This window comes from Pangasianodon hypophthalmus, chromosome 17, assembly GCF_027358585.1.
Source record: "Pangasianodon hypophthalmus isolate fPanHyp1 chromosome 17, fPanHyp1.pri, whole genome shotgun sequence".
Taxonomy (NCBI): domain Eukaryota; kingdom Metazoa; phylum Chordata; class Actinopteri; order Siluriformes; family Pangasiidae; genus Pangasianodon; species Pangasianodon hypophthalmus.
In genome coordinates, this window is record NC_069726.1 from 4,011,919 (window position 1) to 4,028,319 (window position 16,401).

The following is a 16,401-nucleotide window of genomic DNA, read 5'->3' on the forward strand; positions in this document are numbered from 1 at the left end:
TGATGGTGGTGGTGATGACGGTGATGATAATGGTGGTGGTGATGGTGATTATGATAATGGTGGTGGTGATGACGGTGATGATAATGGTGGTGGTGATGACGGTGATGATAATGGTGGTGGTGGTGATGACGGTGATGATAATGGTGGTGGTGGTGATGACGGTGATGATAATGGTGGTGGTGGTGATGACGGTGATGATAATGGTGGTGGTGATGGTGATTATGATAATGGTGGTGGTGATGACGGTGATGATAATGGTGGTGGTGATGGTGATTATGATAATGGTGGTGGTGATGACGGTGATGATAATGGTGGTGGTGATGGTGATTATGATAATGGGTGGTGGTGATGACGGTGATGATAATGGTGGTGGTGATGGTGGCAATTATGATGGTGATGATGGTGATCATGATAATGGTGATTACTGCGATAGTGATGGTGGTGATTAAGATGATGATAGTGGTGATGGTGGTGCGGATTGTGGTGGTGATAGTGATGGTGGTGATTGCAATGATGGTGGTGGTTTTGGTGCTGATTGGAGCACAGGGCGTGAGGTAGGATTATACACTCTTTCACGGGACGCCAGAACATCTCAGAGCAACACACACACTCATTCATACCTAGGGGCAATTAAGCGTCACCAGTCCACCTACTGGGATGCATTTGGGAGGTTGGAGGAAACCAGAGAACCCGGAATGAAAGCCATGCTGACACAGGGAGAAAATGCACAGGCAGTAACCCGAGTGTGGGTGGTTGCAAAGCACAATTCCTGCTCTGTTCCCAACACCTACATTGCTGAATTAACAGCTATGGTGTTAAAGTAACTCCCACGGTGTTGCATCAACTCCTACACTGCTTTGTTTTGCACTACATGTTGTGATCTGTGGCGTTAATACTCACGTGCTAAACTCCACGTTAACTCTCACCAATGCAAAGTCACGCGCTCATGTCCGCACACTTCCCACACGTAAGAGGCGACAGCGATCAGAGCGCGCGCGCATGTGACGCCTCGCGCTCCATAAATAGCCTTTTTCCGCTAGTCTTTGGAAAGTTGCTGAAGTGGCCGCGGCTGAGCGCGAGGAGCTGCCCGGGGTTCTGAGATTCGCTCGCGCGAACAACGAGGATCTGTCCGTGGTGCTGAATCGACACAGCGCGAGACAGATCTCCACCGGTCCTGCTGAAACGCACACTGTCCGTGTCCGTGCTCAATCTCGCACGCGCTGCTCCAGCTTTGTACTCTGCGCGAGAACAATCCGCTTAGCGCGCTGCCGCGATTAAACCTCTCTCTCTGTTTCTCTCTCTGTCTGTCTCTCCTGGATCGCTCCGGTTTTATAGCGAATAAGCGACGCTTTACATCCTTTCCAGGACGCTTTGCATTTTCCGGAGGACATTACACGACGAGACTCAAAGGATCCGCTTCAGTCCAGCGGTCATGCCTGGGAGAAGTGCACAACGGTCCCACGCGCTCATTCTCGCGCTCATCATCGCCGCTTCTCTGATGAGCTCGCGAGGCCAAGGTAAGGAAATCCTACCGTCTACATTTTACCCATTTTACCCAGGTGCACGCGACAACCTGCGTACACGCACGTGGAACTTTTACGGCTGGAAATTAAGGGCACGTGGCGTGGCACTGGGTTCAGAAATCAGAGGTGCGTAAAGACATGACTACAAGACATGATGCTGTTTAAAAAACGGAAAAGTTTCACAGTCTATTTAATGCAAAAGCAAAAAAGAATAAGACAGACAGACCTTGCGTGGGGACTTAGACCTTCAACAGGTCAGTTTGTGTGATTTAAGAGTTCATGGCATCCCGAAATTCGTTAAATTTTTTTTTTTTTTTAAATCAAGATTCAAAAACAACTCGCAGTTTTCATAGAACAGTCTACTGCACTGACGAGCAGGAGAAAGTTAACCCTGTTACAAAATAGTACAAAAGTGCCTTCTCAAATTTCATTCACACAGTGTTTATGAGGTCTTCGTGTAATTGCACTGGGCAATAGATGATGCAGAATAAACAAATCTGCCAAAAGCTATAACTGCATCACAAGACAATCTCTCAGTACCACAACCCGTGAAACACATGACACTGGAGCTCGCGATGAGACTTTAATCCTCCCGACCTGCTCAGGATTACACAACCTCAAAGCCTCCCTAATATACTAATATACCAAATAATGGCTTCTACACCCTACCTAGTGCACTACATGTCCACTTAGACGTGATTTATTAGACGTTATTTAGGCAAATACTGTGGCCTAAGGAGATTATTTGAATCAAAGCTCCTGGGACATATCAAACGCCGAGCCTGCACAGGCACTCAGCACAATCCCCCGGTGTTTTATTAACAGCTACAGCACTGAATTCAGCCTCAAAGGGTTCATTTGTGTCCAGATGGACGACTGTTTAAAAAAAAAAAGTGTTGGTTGTATACTTAGATTTATGCTGTGTATTAATGACCCAATCTAACCATAACTCAGTATCCTTAAAAAAAAAAACCCAATTAATAAACCAACTGTACAGCAAAATGTGCTGAGCTGACTGAGTGATCACGTGACATATATTCCATATGTCATGAAAATACCTATTAGTACTGAGCTTTCAGTGTCATGACTACAAGTTACAGCCACATCTGAGCTGCTAAACATGACTTCAAACTTCATTTTTATATTTAATGCCACACTGATGATCAGTGCAGTGGTGTGACTCCATGTTTTTTAGTCATCATGTAGTAAAAACAGGGAACAGAGATACAAAAAATATGTGAGGAGACATGATGGCCATTTTGTTTGTATGTATCTGAAAAAAAAAATTAAGAAAAAATTCATGCCTATGTATCAGTACAACTTCTGAATTTGTACACTTGTTTACACCTAGCAGCCCTTTTATACAAATTAAGTGTGTAAACTCTTCATAATAATCTTCACCTGTGTGGAGTGGCCTTCATTTTGTCTTTAGAAAAATAAAATTAATAAATAAAATGGCCATAATAATTAATAACATTCAGAACTCTAATATATTAAATTACAATATATTATTACACATACATACACACACACACACCGATCAGCCATAACATAACATTTAAAAAGTTAACACTGGCTATGATAGAAATGTGTCAGCACACACAGTGCATCACAGTTTGCTGTGTATGGGGCTGTGTAGCCACAGACCGGTCAGAGTGCCCATGCTGACTCCTGTCCACCACCGAAAGTGCCTACAGTGGGCAAGTTAGCATCAGAACTGGACCATGGAGCAAAGGCAGAAGGTGGCCGGTTGCGTGTGCATCGCTTACCTGGGGAAGAGATGGGACCAGGATGCACTACAGGAAGAAGGCAACCCGGCGGAGGCAGTGCGATGCTCTGGGCAATGTTCTGCTGGGAAACCTTGGGTCCTGGCAATCATGTGGATGTTACTTTGACATGTACCACCTACCTAAACATTGTTACAGACCAAGTACACCCCTTCATGGCAACGGTGTTCCCTAATGGGTGACCTCTTTCGGCAGGATAATATGCCCTGCCACACTGCAAAAATTGTTCAGGAATGGTTTAAAGAACATGACAAAGACTTCAAGGTGTTGACTTGGCCTCCAAATTCCCCAGATCTCAATCTGATCGAGCATCTGTGGTATGTGCTGGACAAGCAAGACACCACACAACTTACAGGACTTAAAGGATCTGCTGCTAATGGCACCACAGCACACCTTCAGAGGTCTTGTGGAGACCATGCCTCGACGGGTCAGAGCTGTTTTGGCGGCACAAGGGGGACTTACACAATATTAGGCAGGTGGTTTTAATGTTATGGCTGATCAGTGTGTGTTTGAGGGTGTGTGTGTGTGTGTAAAACTGAATTATATTTAATAAACTGCATGATACTGCAATTCATTTTTAAATCTTTGTTTTTTTATCCCAATAAGTGTGTATTCAGAGTTTATGTGAAAAGCTACTGCTTGTACACTCATATTATGCAAACAGCCAGTCACGTTATTTTCTACGCACACTGTATACTTAGATGACCTACCTTTTTCTGCACTACTTTGCTGTAGCTGCAAATTTGTCAAAATTATAGACATTTACAGACAGCTAACCTCAGTTGCCAAATGCAAACCTCTGCCAGACGCAGTGCTCGGCACATTTTTGCCAGCAGTTCTCATGCTTTGCTGAAGTGAGCGAATATAAATTCAACTTCTGTTGCACTGTTTGAGGCAGATGCCAAGTCTTGGACAAAGAAATCAATTACAGTTTAAAAAAAAAAAAAACTAATTGTGAGGTGATGTCATCTACTAAAGATACAGTATTTGAATGTTCTTCAATACAGATGTGTTTTTTTCCCTTTTGGAAATTCAAACATTAGAGCTGTAATCATATAGACTGTAAAAATGTAGACTGAAGCATTTACAGTTTTTTTTTTTTTTTTTTTAAATTGTGCAATTAAAAAATAATCAATAGTTATGCATTAATTTTATACAGTTTGTGACCTAGGTTGCACGCAACCATAATGATGCGTGATGTTCTTGAGATATTGTAAGAAAAGGACATCATCTATTATCCCTCTACCGTGCACAAAGTATGAGGGATGAAGATGAAAGTGTAGTGTGACAGCTGTGCATGTCTGAAAGCATCTGAAGAGGACCACAATAAAACACCATCTTGTGATTATATTGAAATTGTGATGCAGTATATTCAAACCTGCCCACTGATGAACCCTTAATTCTCATTATACCACAGCACTTTTGAATTCTTTATTCTGGTTGCTGATTAATTTTCTATAACTAGGTTTATATTAATGTACTTGTCCTAATATTTCTAGAACAACAACTTGCGTGGCTGACACTTGACACAAGTGGGTTCACAAAAAAAAAAAAAAAAAAAAAAAAAAAAAAGTCTAATCATTGTTATGGAAGTTTTCTGTGAGGAGATGTGTAACATTTATAGAAGGAGTCTCCAGTCTCAGTTCTTTGTAACAGGAAGTTTTCCATCACAGGAAAGTCCTCAGGACTTCGTAGTAACATGATAAGCTGCAATTTTTTTTTTGTCAAATTACCATCAAGAAAGAGGGAAAAAAGTGAGGCTGGTGAATGAACAACTTTATATAGCTGCTAGAATGTAAGTGAGAACAGGAAATTTCCACAACATCAAATTGAAATAATTTAACTATAAACACACAAATTGTTGGTTCCTGAAATATAAACAAGCAAGTAGCTTAATTTAAACCTTTACCAGGAAGTTACCAAGGATGAATGAATGAATGCTAAATGCATTGCATCTCAGCATGCACAAAACATCGAACCTTGAGGTGGATGGGCTACAACAGCAGAACAGCCCAGGAAGAGACAAGAACAGGAATCTGAGGTGATCAGGGATACAGGCTCACTGAAACAGGACACGGGAAGATTAGAATAATAATAATAATAATAAAAAAAAAAAATCACCTGGTCTTTTTCCTGTCTTCAACTATCCAGTTTGGGTGAGTCTGTGCCCATGATAGCCCCAGATTCTTGTTCTTGGCTGACAGGAGTCAAACCTGATCTGGTCTTTTGCTGTTGTAACCCATCCAGGTTTGTGTTGTGTGTTCTGAGATACTTTTCTGCTCACCACGATTGTAAAGAGTGCTTTTTTGAGATACTATATACTTCCTGTCAGTTCAAACCAGTCGGGTCATTCTCCTGTGATCTCTTTCATCAACAAGCTGTTTCAGCCTGCAGACCCTCCACTCACAGGATCTTTTTTTGTTTTTCGTACCATTCTGTGTAAACTCTAGAGACTGTTTTGTGTGAAAATCCCAGATGATCAGCAATTTCGGAAATACTCAAACCAGCTCATCTGGCACCAACAACCCTGCCACAGATAAGGTCACAGAGATCGCACTTTTTCCTCATTCTGATGTTTGATGTCAACATTAACTGAAGCTCTTGACCTGTATCTGCACGATTTTATGCATTATGCTGCTGCCACCTGATTGGCTGATTATATAACTGCATGAATGCGCAGGTGTATGTGCTCCTAAAAATGTTCTAATGTTCTAAAAATTGAGTATCTAGAATGGTTACATACAATACCCATTAATTTCTCTGCATTGGGTTAAAAGGAAAAAAAAAACGTTCTCTGACTATAAAGCTGGTTCAGCTTGTGTTCATTTAGCGAATGCGTCATTGTCTATGCTTAAATGGAACATTACCATTGAGTTCTATTAACAGATTGCCAGAATTGTTCCACGTGTCATTATCTCGCTGGCATCGGTGCTGTCGCTCTGAGGGGCAAAGACGTGCGGAGGACTGGGGCAGAGACGGCAAACAGAGAACTGAACTGCGCTCACAGCCCTGAATATCTCATTCAGGAGGAGAGCTCGGCAAAGTGCTCCGACACCTGTTTTTTGGATTACCGGTGATTAACTTCATCAAGGGCTATTCAGCAGCTGAGCACTGTCGTAATTAGCCTTGCGTTCCTTTCGCTTGTCAATTGTAAATGAGAGCAATCATGGCAGTATGCCCTTATTTGTGCCGGTCCTGGTGTCAGGCGGAAGCTTTCCGGGTGTAGTAGAGAGGCCAGCTGAGCACCGTTCCCTTCGTTCTCACATCAGTAGTGCTGCAGCGGCGTTCACTCGGTGCTTACTGTAATTCTGCTGCTCTTGGGATGAAGTGTCCCCTTGACGCCTGGGGAAGTATCATTGAGCTCAGAGACCGTAATGGTTTTTGGTTGGGCTAAATGTGGTCGTTCCAATGACTGAAATGTTGTGAGGTCAAATCCCATGACTCTTATAGCTATTTACCACACCTGTATTCTGCCTCACTACATGTCCCATTGAATAAAGTCATCTCATGAATGGAATACTTATTGTACTGAAACGCTCTTGTAGCGTTTCTTTTTGGGACTCAGAACAGCTCCACTGTTGAGGTGTCCAGGACTATAGATAGGGAGAAGAAGGGGGAAAAAAAAAAACCCAAAAAAAAAAACCCGGAATGGCCCAGCTACACAAAAATCGCTGCTTCCAAACATCCAGTTAAGCAACTAACTTGATGGACAATAATAATCAATAGTTACCCATAGTTAATAGGTTAGTTAGTTAGTCAAGTATAGTTAATAACTAATAGTACCAATGGAAGTTTTCCATTTTAATTGCATTACCAATTTCAGAGCTCCGAGTATCAGTTGGTACAAAATAGTGATCCACTGATATTCTTGCATAACAGACCAACTCTTTACAAACTTTTATTGATGTAATGATGGTGCACTTTCAGACCTTTTGTTTTCCCTTTCCAAGACACACACAATAAGTTTTAAAAATGGTGAAGAGTTATATAGAAAGATTTGAAAAATATGATATATTTTCCCATCTATTCTTCGATTATGTTTATGTTTTATTAAAAAAAAAAAAACATTATATAACATGAACTATTCGTTCATTGTTTGAACTGTAGCTGACTATTCCCTTGAGAAAAAGGAAAAAGTGCAGAGCACTAAAACATGCAAGGCTACGTTTTATGGATACCAAAGAATACATGGTTATCATCCACAACCTTGGACAAAAAAAACCCCTTTAACTCAGCTTCATTAAATTTTATTCTTCCCCTTTAATTTTTTTTCTTGGATCTGCCTGTAGCCTGTAGCCATGCATAAATTAAGGCATGTCTCATGTAAATTAGATATATAAGATTATATGTACTATATACTTAAATGACTCATTTTCCTCTTTGTAAATTCACTTAACAAGGAAGAATTGTATGATCACCCATCTCAACATGATCACTGCTACAGTATCTGGGTTCCTTGACTCAGTGTTGATCTCAGCACACTATTCTATTTTTCTTCCTTTTCTCCCAGTGTCCTGATAAATGTTTAAAGTTGTGTTCTGCAGGACTATGAGAATGAGAACCTGTCTCCTCAAAAGTCTGATGTGCTTCTTTCCACATCACATGCAGCACTTTCTATCACTGGTCGTGTTTTTGAAAGGTCATTGGCCTTTGGGGTCAAAGCTGAATTTGCTTGATCTCCGAGAGCAATGACAAGAAGTGTAGATCCAGGTAAAAGATGACACCGAAATTAAACAGCTCAGCTCTCTCTAAAGGGATAACAATGGCTTTGCGAAGTGCAAGGTGATTTTGCTGATCGGTTTATATAAAGACAAAAATATTAATAGTCATGCAGGGCAGCCTGGTAAACTATTTACATGGTAATTTTTTTCTACTAAAATCTACATACTTTCCTGAACTGAAATTGGTGCATTATTTGCACATATCCGAATCACAAGCTCTAGCATTTTAAAATGCTAGAAAATTTGCATTTAAAGATTTCATTTCAATTCCACTTAAAGACACCTCACTTACCTCTACATTTATACCCTGATCTACTTATGGAAAAACAGCATTACTGCCAAATTTTTAAAGAAGTAAAGGTTTACAATCGTAAAATGAGTTGTCAATTTGATTATCAGTATACTCCTCATCAGCCTCGATCTCATCACCTGAGGTACAACTCACTCACGGTGTTTAAACATCAGCCTCATTGTCGTTGCTTCACTCACTCTAATGCTGGCGCTAAAATAATTGTTGATTTACTCAGTTTTAATAATTACGCAATTCTGTTGGCCGTCATCTGTGTATGTGCTTTTATTTGTTTTGATGGTGATATGATGGTGCATTAGCATCCATAGTAACTGATTTCGCACTAAACTGTTTAGGTTTATGTATATTTTGCTATGGCGTGTAGCAAACCAACAACTTAATCAAATTGTGACACTTGTTATATGAAGAAATCACACTTAGCTAGCAAGGATTTAGATGTCTTTAGATAGCTGCGCTTGTTAAACTGGCTCCTTAGCCAAAATCTTTGCAGGTAGACGCCAAAGCAAGGTTGGAACATTGCCTAAATAAAAATATTTTCAAGTAGATTTGGTAAAATATATTTGTTTTCTTAAAGTAGAGACATCAACATTTCATTACTTGCAGAAAAACAACGTCCAGTGAGTTTTCCCAGACTGCCACATATCTACTTTTTCAGTAATTATAGATTGACGATGAGAAGGTGATGTGGAGATCCTATGCAATGCAGAGACTCCTGACAGTCGCCTATGCTTCTTACAGCTGGCCGAAGACCTGATCCATAATTTCCACACCATAAGAAACTCCTTGAGACTAAGTCATTACTACAGACTAACATCCTCACTAACATCATCAAAAGTTTGAAGCTGAAAAAAAGAGTCCATAGAGCCAAAATTGTAAATAGGTCTAACATGAACAGTTTTTGTGATGAAAAATGATTCACAGAATGATGATTTCCAGAGATTGATAAGATTGAAGCTATAAAAAAAAAAAACATTACTGAAAAGGAAAATAATAGAAACCCAAAAAGACACAGAAAGTGCCACAGAAGGCATTCTGACCTCACGAGGACCAGAATGACTCAACTGGATATGGCATGGCCTGTATCCGAGGCCACTACCGAAGGAAAGACAGTGAGAGAAAGACATAATGCCTTAAAACGTATCTTAATTGCCTACGTCTACTAAAGTACAACAGATAATCACATTCATAAAAGAAGATCTATGAGATAATAAAAGACCAAGACAGGTCATAAAAGGCTCATATTATAAATGAGTGAGAGAGACACACACACGGAAGGCACTGGACAGAGGATAAGAAATGACCGCTGGGAGTAAAACCATCATTCACAGGCAATCACTTCAACAATTAAAGCCACTTCCTGAAAGGAAACAGGTTGTACAGAATGTCAGAACTAGTGTAAGAGAGACAGCTTGCAGTCATACTCATTATATACACACACACTGATATGTAACACCTTGTCTACAGAATATAGATTGGGGCTCAGTCAGTGCTGGCCGTCCCTTGGTGCCTGTTGCTTTATTGATCTGCACACTTCAAGGGACCAGAAGGAAGAAAGAAAAACAACCACATCCCGAGTCTTTCTTTGAGGGCTGCCAGGCTGCACACTCACTCTGCTAATCGGGCCTAGCGTCTGCTTAACAGCATCTCTACGTCGATTATGTGCCGAGACGGTTCTGGTTTCCTTCCTCGCAAGCCACGCTGCATCTGATCTAAACGGCCCTTCATCTGTGTGTGTGCGCTGCGCTAAAGACTGCAGGTAAACAGTTCGATTAATGGGTTTGGAGGATTTGAGCTTTAAGCATTCGCAGGCAGGGTTTTGACCTATGAGCCCACACGGCTGCCCCTTCAGCAATTTCCCCAGGAAAAGATGAGCTGTAATCAAATTCATTACCCAAGTAGTGGGATGATGTACGGAGGATCGGCACTTCCTTGTGTGTAATTGTGAATAGCGGGGATGAAAACAGCGAACAAAAGCAGACTAATGATATTAAACAGTGTGTCCATCATCCTTTGGCTTTTTAACCAGCTGTCCGCTGAAGCATAGCCTTGTTCAAGGAGAATCTGAAGATGGAGAGCTACATCAAAGCTGCGTTACTGTTCCACACTTGATGCTTCAAATATACGCACTCAGACTCAACAGCCAGTGATCAAACGCACCTTTCAGCAGAAAAGCAAAGATGAAAGCCAAGGACATGGCTAAAATACAGCCAGTTAGCCAGAGTGCCAGATTGATGAAACAAAATGACTCTTCATTGTTGAACTTCAGTCAGTTTAATTCATGTCTCAAGAGTGTGTGAACTAAAGCCAGTAATACCTACGTTTTTTTTTTTTGTTTATGTCAAGGCGCTGATGAATTTAAACCACAACCTGTCGCTAAAGAAAAGGAGCACCTATAGCATCTATGAACTTAAAATATCAATGGTAGGTCAGTTGCAGGCATCTGAAGCCTCAAAGTAAAGTCAAAAGTCACAGTACATTAGTCTTGTCCTTTTTTCTCAGGATAAATGTATGTGTGTTACAACAATAGATCAACAATAGAGTTTCACCAGAAGGTTTTCAGATTTTTTTTTTTTTTAAATCCCTGCTACCAAACAATTTAGACTACACAACAAACCCACAAACATACACACACAGCTGTAATTGAGATGGATAGAACAGGGAATGTTTGTTTTCCTAGCTCTCGAAGTAGTCGAGGCAGTGTAATTGGTCAGCTTGATATTGATAGAGTGGGTTTTCAAAAGCAGTGCCATTAATACATCTTAGCATTGCCCGAGATACTTTTCTTGGGAGCTATTTATCAGTGTAAAAAACTTCTGAAAGATGAACCTATGTTAAATTTGACCTATTCTTAAAACAAAATAATGTCTGTTTATAAATTATATGCAAGACAGTTTACTGCTTTGAAATTTCAATATAGTGTTGCATCTTGTCTAGACTTTTAAAAGTAAATACTTCAGTTTCCTATTACTAATAGCATAAACCTGATCTTGTAATCTAGATTCATGCAATGTAATCTTGATCTAGATTCTCAGGGTCTGTGGTCTTGGCCTAGATCTCAAGGGATGTTGCCTTGGTTTAGACCTTAGGAGGGGTGGGTTTTTTTTTTTTTTCTAGGTTTTAGGCGGAGTTTGTACTTGTTTTTAACTACATCTACACATATGCAAGATGCCTACCATGCATATCGTATATTCACTTGGTGTATTAGTTGTGGACCACCCAAAAAAAAAAAAATTTATGAGTTTAATGGCCTGATGTACCATCTACACTGTCACTTTTTCTCCTGTTTACTCAAGATACATTATCATAGCCTCCTCAACTCCTGCCATTGTCACTGTTCACTTTACTTTGCAAAATCAGAAGAGGTAGTCAAAGAAGGCATTCTGGTCCTGGTGAGGTATGTTAAAGCCCTGACCAGCATCTAGTTGACAGCACTGTTAATCAACTGGATGTACAAAATGTATTCAAAGCAAGTATGTGAACAATGTCATTGGCATAGTCATATGTCAGGTATGACCCATCATTTGGTGCAGGATATTGGCCTAGGTTTCAGGGGATTTGTTTTACATGTGGGTTTCAAGGCATTTGGTCCTAAGGGTTGTGATCTTGGTCTTGTTCTGGGCTTCAGGTGGTGTGATTTCAGTTCTGGCCTGGGTCTCAGGGGTGGGGCTCTGTTCTGGGTATTAACTTGGGTCAAAGGATCTGTGGTATTGGTCTAGATCTCAGTTGCTGGCATCTTCATCTGGTCCTCAGGGAATGTGGTATTTGTCTTGCTGTGGGTATTTGGGAGTTGCCTTGTTGGTCAGCGTCTTAGATGGTGTTTTTTTTTTTTTTTTTTTTTTTTTTTTTTTGAGTCTGAAGTGGTATGACCTTGGCCAGTGTCTCAGGTGATGCAGTGTTGTATGGGTCTACATCTCAATGGGTGTTGGTCTTGGTCTGAGACTCAAGGTTGGTCTTGGTCTAGATCTCAGATAGTATGGTTTTCTTGTGGGGCCTCAGCTGAACGACCTTAAGCTCTGGTTCTCTGGGAGTCTTGACTATAAATATACAGCATATACAGTCGCCTCTGAAAGTATTGGAACAGCAAGACCAATTATTTTGTTTTTGCTATACACTAAAGACATTTGGGTTTGAGACCAAAAGATGAATGAGACAATAGATGTCACTGACTGTTGTTTTTGTTTTTCTTCACAGTGTTTCTGCCATCAACTGCTGCTATTTCCTTGGCTGACCTTTTCAATGTCTGCATGTTAGTACACCAGTGGATTCTTTCTTTTTCAGGACATTCCAAATGGTTGTATGGGCTATGCCCAATGCTTGCGGAATGGCCTGGTTGAGGTTTCCCATTTTCTCAGCTTCAAAATGGCTTGCTTTTCTGGCATCGACTGGTCTTCATGTTGGTTTATCCTTTTTAACAACTGCAGTCTTCACTGGTGAAACTCGGCGTCAAAAAACAAGAGTAGACATTCAGAGCTTTTAATTGCTTAAACAGTCAATCTAACAGGGCGCACCTGGGCAACAAGAAACACCTGTCAGTCACATGTTCCGAAATTCTGATCACTTAAAAACGGGTGGGTTCAAACAAAAGGTGCCATGTTCTAAGTAGTTTAACACGGCTAGATGTAAATATCAGGTAATGATGAAAGCTGAAATTCTGATCTATCGTCTCATTCATCTTTTGATCTCAAACCCAAATGTCTTCATTTGAGAACTGGCCTTACCATTCCAATACTTTCGGCAGGGACTATATGTAGTGATATGGGGCACTTGGCATGTAGTTCTTGCACCAGAGTTTTTAATAATAACATCTGTTGTTTACAATGATATTAGGTGAACAATATTGCTTATGAACAATAAGCCATTGTAGGGGCTAGTTTACATTTTCCCACTGTCACTCAACGTGTCTAGCGGTTTTAATTAAGCCCACTGGGTGGCCGAGCATGCTTTTTAGACATGCTCTCTCATTATGTATGAACACGATCAAAAAAACCACAAGCTGGGCCTTTTTCCATGCTGGGCACCTGCAGTCAAACCACCATGAAATTGGGGTATTTAGGAGGGAGATTAAGAGTTGACATTTTGACTTTTAATATGCGACATTTAAGCCTATCGACCTCCTAATCCTCCCTGACCATGTGTGACATTTCATTATTTTGTTTTTGTGAGCTTCCTTCTTGCCTCAGATATACACTCGCCAGCAGAATTTTAACAGTTTATCCCTTTTTTTTGACCTTCAAGATCATTGTATACATCATTCCATCCTATAGCACCATATGTCCTATGCTCAGTGCAGATTTTAGCTGAAGACTTGAATAAACCTGAATAAACGTGTGGCTTTTTCTTATGAAGAGTATACAGGATGATAAAGCATTCTGGCACTAGCTCTACTTCTCCTAGACAGGTAATTATTGTGTTTGGCATATTATTATTTCTGGTGGAATTTGTGATTGTTCCAAGGACAATACCCATGTCAGTGTCAGTGTGTAAGCTAGCTGGATTGTTGGATAGTTGTCCTACCTACAGCATAGGTGTCTGGGTCATTAGCTAATCAAGTAGAGAGATTGCTGGGTACAAGTGTTTTTTCATAGACATTTTGCTTTTTGATCTATGCCCAAAACTTTAGGGGACCAAGCTAATAACTCCCTAAATGGCTTCCTGTAGGCCATGCAGTGCACTACATAGGGTGCAGAAGCCAGTATAGGTAGTGCACGTATGTATGTAGTGAACGAAACTCAAAGTACTCTATGTAATGAATGAAAAACGTTAACCCTTATACTGAGGGTCAAGGCTAGAGCGTTTCTGTTTATATAGAATTATACATACATATAGAACCATGTCTGTAAAGGCATATGACTCTTTGAAATGTCTCCAGGGAAGCACTGAGATAAAGTGAATACATGCAGCACTGCATGCCCTTGACTCATAGCACACTATCAAACGCCTTTTGTGTTAGTGAAACATTTCCTGGGATGAGAAGTGATGAGTGCACTGATATATTATGTCACTATATATGTCTCACAGGCCCCATGTACACCCCAATGGGGGGGGGGGGGGGGGGGGGGGGGGTGTATTTGTCCAGCCCTGGATGGATAAGGGATGATATTGTACCTGTTTGTACAAGCTGAAATGACAAACACACTGAAAATCTGATTTGTGTTCTAGCCTTTCTTATTTTTTTTATACATAAACGTTGTCTTTAAAAAAAAAAAAAAATCTGTAGCTCACCACACCACGGTCGGACGGCAAAGGAGGACACAGTGACTGATCTATGGTCAGACCGTCTCTTTAACAAACTGTAACTTCACTCAAAGCTCTGCTATATTTTTGTCACTGTTTTACTCTATAGCTTTAGTACATGTCCTTCGCTCTTGTGTTGTATGTGAATAGAACATAATGTTCAATATGTTGCCTTTGCACTGAGTTAAGGCCATCAAGCAAAAGCAGGTCCGTGTGTACGCAAGTCTGAGTGTGAATGTGTGTGAGCTCCAGCTGTGCATACGACTCAAGAATATATCTGAATTATGAGCGTAAAGAGAGAGGGAAACTATAGGACAATGGGATTATTCCAGTGGCAGCAGACAGGAAGAAGAGAATATCCTCAAAGGATACAGTTGAGTGCAATATTTGCATACCCTTGCTTTAAATTGATGAATCCAAGTTATGTTTCACAGATGTTAGGATCAAGGTTATTTCCAGCTATAAGCAGTACAGGTAGTCGCTTAGGGCCCCCAGAGAAAACAGGAATTTTTAAAAATGTATAGGTATGATTGGTGTTATTCAGAGTTCCCAAATGTTCTGGAAATCTGGACTTTTTTTCCCACTTGTCTCTAAGGCATTTTTAAATCTCCTGCTATTTGTTTCTGCAAATCTCTTTGGCAATTTTAGTTATTCTTCTTCCACTCTTTGGTTTTGTCTTTGTGTCAATATTTCTTCCATTTCTGAATTATGATGTGTACTTTTAGTAATCGTCTCCCTCCCAGATCAGTGGAAGGTCATTATTTCCAGGTTTAGGTCTTAGCTGTTTTTCTGGATTCTCATTAACCCTTACAGCAAAGTCAGTTGTTTTTTTTTTTTCTTAATGCCATTGTAGTGCCACTGCGACCAAAGATGACATTCTCTTATTCTCTTAGTCATTTCCAAAATTTCCTTTTATTCACCCGAGAAACCTTGTTTAAAAAAAATCCAAAATGAACAGGCACAGAGCTAGGCAGTCAGGAATTAAAACCCTATCAGAGGCTCTTTGGCAGTCATGAGATTCACACTCACAACCTTCTGGCCACTAATGCGGAACCTTATCCGCTGAGCCACCACAAGCATTAAAGAAATCTTCTGCTTTGCCATTATAAATAAAAGCCTGGAGCTGTTAGGATGAGGAGCACTTAAACCCTGCTTTGGGTGACACTGCAGCGAGACTGTCTCTCAAGATCCTTCATGTTTTGATTCACCCTTCAGCCGGAGTGTTCTACAGCCTTGCTTAGTTTTCAGCTGCCTATGCGTCTCTGGGTTGTACCATAAAGCTCGATGCCTCTCTAATCTAAACGCAGGTCCTAATTTTGCTGAGTGACAGGTGTTTCTTGAGTCAAGAGAAGAGAGTAAACATCACATGACATCAATATTAGCCCTTCTCTTCATTTCCTTGGATTGATGCAGTGCATATGTTGTATTCCTGTCTCGTGGAGGAACCCGTGAGGATGAGCAACCATCCCGTTATTCCAACTCGGGAGCATTTGTGTATTGATATTTCATTTACGAGTCAAAATAGCTAGGGTAGTTTTTATTTAACAGCAACCAGCGCTAAAATAAAGCAGGGTTCATGTTAAAATAAAACCTAATTTTAGCAAAACTGAGAGTGTGTGATACAATTCAGTTTATAACTAACTGCAACTGATAAATTGGAGCAGGAAATGTGAATAGTTTTTCTCCAGTCTGCTAGCTAACATTAGGCTTATTGTATTGTGTGATTAAAACCAGGAGCCGGGTTCATTAGAATCTCACGTTAGATAAATTAGTATCACGTTTGCTAGCAAACATTAGGCTAATTATTGCATCGACATTCAAAGCAG

At 40.5% G+C, this 16,401-nt stretch overlaps 1 protein-coding gene across 1 annotated transcript in view; it reads left to right on the forward strand.

The window, feature by feature from the left end:
* The first annotated feature begins 387 nt into the window (after window positions 1–387).
* Window positions 388–16,401, forward strand: part of sez6a (seizure related 6 homolog a) — a 122,575-nt gene continuing 106,561 nt past the window's right edge. Inside the window, exons 1-3 of the mRNA XM_034312480.2 lie at window positions 388–554; window positions 1,041–1,171; window positions 1,344–1,517. Of these exons, the coding sequence (XP_034168371.2) occupies window positions 388–554; window positions 1,041–1,171; window positions 1,344–1,517 (472 nt within the window). The remainder of the gene's footprint in view (window positions 555–1,040; window positions 1,172–1,343; window positions 1,518–16,401) is intronic.